This window comes from Tupaia chinensis, unplaced genomic scaffold, assembly GCF_000334495.1.
Source record: "Tupaia chinensis unplaced genomic scaffold, TupChi_1.0 Scaffold138584_1, whole genome shotgun sequence".
NCBI classification, from domain to species: domain Eukaryota; kingdom Metazoa; phylum Chordata; class Mammalia; order Scandentia; family Tupaiidae; genus Tupaia; species Tupaia belangeri.
Window position 1 is genome coordinate 610,002 of NW_006198478.1, and position 5,750 is coordinate 615,751.

Sequence of the window (5,750 nt, forward strand, 5' to 3'; positions counted from 1 at the left end):
TTTATTTATTTATTTATTTATTTATTTATTTATTTATTTATTTTAATTTTGCTAGAAGACACATGCACACACCAGAGAGAAATGGAGAGAAGGAATGGGAGAAAGCACTCCTACAATGGAGCTTGGTCATTTTAAAATTCCTTCTCCTCCATTTCTCTATCCTGGTGAGATATTGAGCATGCTTTCCAAGCCACCAGGGCTGGGATTCAAACTGCCTGACCCTTGTAGGATCCAGTTGACCACATGGGATCCAATTCCTTTAACCACTAGACCATGAGGTCAGCCCACCAAGAGTTCTTTTTACATTACATTGTGTTCTTTCCTTTTTCTTTATAATTTTCAAATGGTAATGTTTTAGTAAAGAAGCTAAATATAATGAAATGTTATAACAAGCTTGTCGATTATTTTCCATATAAAACTAGTGAACTCGGGGACCAGAAGAGGGTATAACAGTTTTGTCATTAAACTCCCAGATGGCCGACCACAGTTTGAGTCCCAGACTGGGTGGCTTGAAACAGACCAGGTGTGGGACCAGCACATGGTGTAATGGGTACGTCACTGGACTCCCATGTAGTCGATTAGGGTTTGAGTCCCAGACCCAGTGGCTTAAACTGATGCTGGGCACGTGTGTGTGTGCCCAAGATCCTGAGAGGAGAATGGAGGAGAAGGGATTGGGGTGTGGCCATCATCCCCTGGGGGAATAATTTATTGCTTTCTTTTTCTCTGTCTCTGTCTTTCTAGCAAACTCACACACCTTATAACAAAAACCTCTCTCAAAAAAAAAAAAAAGAAAAGAAAGAAAAAAGAAAAAGAAACATACCAGGTGCATGTGTGTGTGTGCCCAAAATCCTAAGAGGAGAAGGGTCAGCAGCATGGTCATCCCCTCTGAGAGGTGATTTCTTGCTTTCTTTCTCTCCATCTCTCTTTATCTCTCTGACAAGCACACCCCCCCATAGCGAAAATCTCTCTAAAAAAAACCAAAAAACAAAAAACAAACAAAAAAGAAAACTAGTGAACTCAGAAAAAATATAAAGAATATTTTTTAAATAATTATTATATTTAACTTTATTGAACCCCAATCAGCCATGTGGGAGTCCAGAACCCTTAGCCACCATGCCACCTGCCAGTCCCCTGAAGAATAATTTTTAGGGAACCATGCTTGACTGTGGTTCGAGTCCCAGACCTGGCAGCTTGTTTTCTTACTTTCTCCCTCTCTTTCTCTCATTCTGTTCCCTTCTGGTCAAAATTTAAATAACTAAATAAAATAAAATAAAATAATTTTTTAAAAAAATTATAAAATTAGGTAGTAACAATGAAGGCACAATTCTAAATACACTAAAATTCACTGCCTTGTACTTAAAGTAGTGAGTAAAATTTTATGATATAAATAAAATTTATGATGTGTAGGTTACGGTGTTGTAACACTGCTTTTATATCTATATAGCAATAAAATATAATGAAGAAATAAAACCATTTGAAAAATAATAGTACACTAGGGAGCCAGAAGGTGACATAGTAGTTAAGGTGCTGGACTCCCATATGGCTGACAGTGGTTTGAAGCCCTGACTAGGAGGCTTAAAAATCATGCCAGAGAAGTGGGCATGCATGTGTGCCCAAAAGCCCAGGAGGAAAATGGAGGAGCGGGGATTGCCACATGGCCATTCCTCCTGGGGGTGATTTCTCACTTTGTCTCTCTCCAGCAAGCATGCATGCCCTATGGCGAAAACCTTCAAAAAATGAATAATAGAACACTGGACACATACACACCACCCAATTTAAGAAAGAGAGCATTAACTCGTACATGCAGAGTCCTCTATAAATTCCTTCCCCATCCTATTCTTGCCTTCCCTAGAAACGACCACCATCTTGAGTACTATAGTAGTGACTTATTTTTTTAAAAACAATTTTATAAAGAAACTTATGTTTTCTTGGGAACCAGCAGTTAGCTTAATGGCTATGTCGCTGGACTCCCACGTAGCTGACCGCAGTTCGTGTCCCAGACCCGGTGGCTTAGAACTCACACCAGGCGCGTGTGCGTGCGTGCCCAAGATCCCGAGAGGAGAATGGAGGAGAAGGGATTGTGGCATGACCATCCCCTCTGGGGGGTGATTTCTCGCTTTCTGTCTCTATGTCTCTCTCTGTCTGTCTGGCGAGCACATGCGCCCTATAGCGAAAACCTCTCCAAAAAAAGAAACTTGTGTTTTCTTATAATTTTCTATTTTTTCTTTTATTTTTGTCAGAGGGTTTGTGTACTCAATTGAGAGAGAAAAAAAAAACACTCCACATGGAGAATGGTCACACCACAAACCCTTCTCCTCCACTTTTCCCTCCTTTTAGGATTTTGAGTCATGCAAATGCATCATTATATTTTTCAGGTTGTTGGGTCTGGGACTCAAACTCTGCAGTCAGCCACATGGCATCCAGCTCTCTTAACCACAGTGCCATTGGCCGGTCCATAATTTTCTGTCTTTTTCTTTCTTTTTTTCCTCTTTCTTTCTTTCTTTTTTTCTTTTTGGAGAGATTTTTTTTGCTAGAGGGTGCTTGCGCTCACCAGAAAGACAGAGAGAGACAGAGAGATAGAAAGTGAGAAATCACCTCCCCCCCCCCAAGAGGGGATGGCCACACTGCAATCCCTTCTCCTCCATTCTCCTCTCAGGATCTTGGGCATGCACACACATGTGCCCGGCATGAGTTTAAGGCACTGGGTCTGGACTCGAACCGCTGTCAACTACATGGGAGTCTAGCAACATAGCCATTACACCAATTGCTAACCCCCTTAATTTTCTTCATAAGTTGTCTTCTATATATGTGTTTCTAAATGACGTATAGTTCAGTCTTTTGTACACACCTTTGTATATACCAAACCACATTTTGTTTATTCTGGGATAACCTGTTTTGCTCAACATTGTTTTTGAGATTCATCCACATTGTTAAGAGTAGCTGAGACATTTGTGTTCATTTTTAATTAATACTTCATTGCATAAATAAATATTCATTCTCTGATCAATGGACATTTACATTCTAATGTTTTACTCTTTCTTTTTCTTTTTTTGGAGAGGTTTTTGCTATAGGGCACGTGTGCTCTCCAGAAAGACAGAGAGAGACAGAGAGATAGAAAGTGAGAAATCACCCCCCGGGAGGATGACCACACCGCAATTCCTTCTCCTCCATTCTCCTCTCGGGATCTTGGGTACGCACGCACACGCGCCAGGCATGAGTTTAAGCCACCAGGTCCGGGACTCGAACCGCGATCGGCTACATGAGAGTTCAGCAACATAGCCATTATGCTAACTGCTGGTCCCCTCACGTTTTACTCTTATGAATAATACTGGTTTGTGTTCCTGGCACAAACATGCGTGAATTTCTGTAAATTTTATGCCCAGAAGTACAGTTGCATATTCAACTTTATACTAGAGGCTGTCAAGCTTTTTTCTGAAATGACTGTACCATTCATACAACTACGGACAGTGCAAAAAAGTGATAGAAGTACAATCAAGAAAAACAGAATTAACAGTAGCTATAATTTGGATTGAGGAGTGCAAGAACAAGAACAAAGTTACAGGGGGCAGTAGGTGGCGTGGTAGTAAGGCTCCAGTCCCACATGTCTGACTGCAGTGGGAGTCCCAGATCCGGCGGCTTGAAAAATCATACCAGGGATGTGCACATGTGTGCCCAATATCCCAAGAGGAGACTGGAGAAGGGATTGAGGCATGGCCATCCCTCCTGGGAGAGAAGAGATTTCTCACTTTCCCCTGCACTGTCTCTTTCTCTGTAGGAAGCACATACACCCTATGGCAAAAACAAAAACAAAACAAAGAATAAAGTTTTTTAAGAGAATTTTACTCTAAGGTGCGTGTGCTCGCTGGAGAGATAGACAGAAAGTGAGAAATCACCCTTGGGGGGCAGCCATGCTGCAGTCCCTTCCATTCTCCTCTTAGGATTTTGGGTACACATGCACATGCACCCGATGTAAGTTTTAAGCTCCCGGGTCTGGGACTCGAACTGTGGTCAACTACATGGGAGTCCAGTGACGTATTATGATGCCATCTTCGGGTCCCATACAAAAATAACTTTTTTTTTTTTTGAAAGAGAGATTTTTGCTATAGGTTGCATGTACTAACTGGAGAGACAGAGAGAGACAGAGAGACAGAAAACAAGAAATCACCTCGGGGGGATGGCACGCTGCATTCCCTTCTCCGTTCCCTTAGGATCTTGGGCACACACGCACGCATGCCTGGCATGAGTTTTAAGTTGCTGGGTCCAGGACTTAAACCAGAGTCAATTATGTGGGAGTCTAAGCAATGTAACCATTATGCCATCTATTGGTCCCTTAAAATATCTTAAGGTAGGTGTGGAAGAAGCCCTGGTGGACCTTATCCTTTCTTCTTAAATTGCCTACCTATGCTTACTGGGAGTGAAAGATTAATCACATGGATAGATGAAAGTAACAATTAGTTTGTTTTGGCCTCTGCTGTGATGTTTGCTGTGGTGGTAGTATTTTTTCTATTGCATGGGTATAGCTAACCCATGCAATAGAAAAAAAAATTTTTTTTTTTTTTGGAGAGATTTTCACAGTAGGGCGCGTGCGCTCGCCAGACAGACAGAGAGAGACATAGAGACAGAAAGCGAGAAATCACCCCCCAGGGGGGATGGTCACGCCGCAATCCCTTCTCCTCCATTCTCCTCTCGGGATCTTGGGCACGCACGCACACGCGCCCGGCGTGAGTTTTAAGCCACCGGGTCCGAGACACGAACCGTGGTCGACTACGTGGGAGTCCAGCGACATAGCCATTACGCTAACTGCTGGTTCCCTAGAAAAAATTTTTTATAGAAATTTTAGATGAAAATGTTGAGAAGATCGAAGAAGAGAGCTGAAAGCAAAGCAGTCACTGTGAAGGCTAGCAAGCTGCCCCACCACGACAGACATAATTATTTCAGTTCTAAGAACATCGTCCTCAAGCACTGGACCTACCTCTAGAGGCTGGTAACATCAGAGGTACTGAGTCTGTATCTCTAACCGGCAGGTCCTCTGATGTGTCGTCCAACAGCTGTAACATCATCTCAGTTCACAACCTGTAAGAGAGCCACAAAAACCACTGAGTTGAAGTGAGAGCATGACGAATCACATGCTACGTTAGTGTGGCCTTTGTAGGCTGTAGCAAGAATTTCTCAGCACTTGCATGATGATATAGGACACCATTCTGGTCATTTGGTGGTGGTGTGGACAACTCTATACTATAGAAAATAACTAAGCATTGGGGGGGGGCGTGCAGTAGGTAGCCTGGTGGTTGTAGTGCTAGATTCCCACATGGCCAGCCATAATTCAAGTTCTGGACCTGGTGGCTTGCTTTCTCACTCTCTCTCTCTTTCTCTCTCTCATGAGCACACAGCCCCTGTGGCAAATTTTAAAAATAATAATAACAACATGGGGCTGGCAGGTGATATGGTGAAGGGTGCTGGACTCTCAAATGGCTGACCGCAGTTTGAGTCCTGGACCTGGCAGCTTGCTTTCTCACTTTCCCTCTATCTCTCTCTTTCTCTCTCTCTTATTCTGTTACTCTGTGGTCAAATTAAAATAAATAAATAAATAAATAAATAAAACAATTCTTTTAAAAATAATATAAAATAAGTAATTCAAAAAAAGACTAAGCATTCAGTAATAATAATACTATTTGCTCAAAATGAAAATTACTTTTTGAATGTAGATTGCAGACGCATAATGGTAAATAGCCCTGGGTCACCTCAAGAAC

The 5,750-nt window shown here is 42.1% G+C and overlaps 1 protein-coding gene across 1 annotated transcript in view; it reads right to left on the reverse strand.

Moving 5' to 3' along the window:
- Nucleotides 1-5,057, reverse strand: part of RPGRIP1 (RPGR interacting protein 1) — a 79,805-nt gene extending 74,748 nt beyond the window's left edge. The window contains exon 1 of the mRNA XM_006161422.2: nucleotides 4,973-5,057. Within this exon, the coding sequence (XP_006161484.1) occupies nucleotides 4,973-5,057 (85 nt within the window). The remainder of the gene's footprint in view (nucleotides 1-4,972) is intronic.
- Nucleotides 5,058-5,750: the final 693 nt, after the last annotated feature.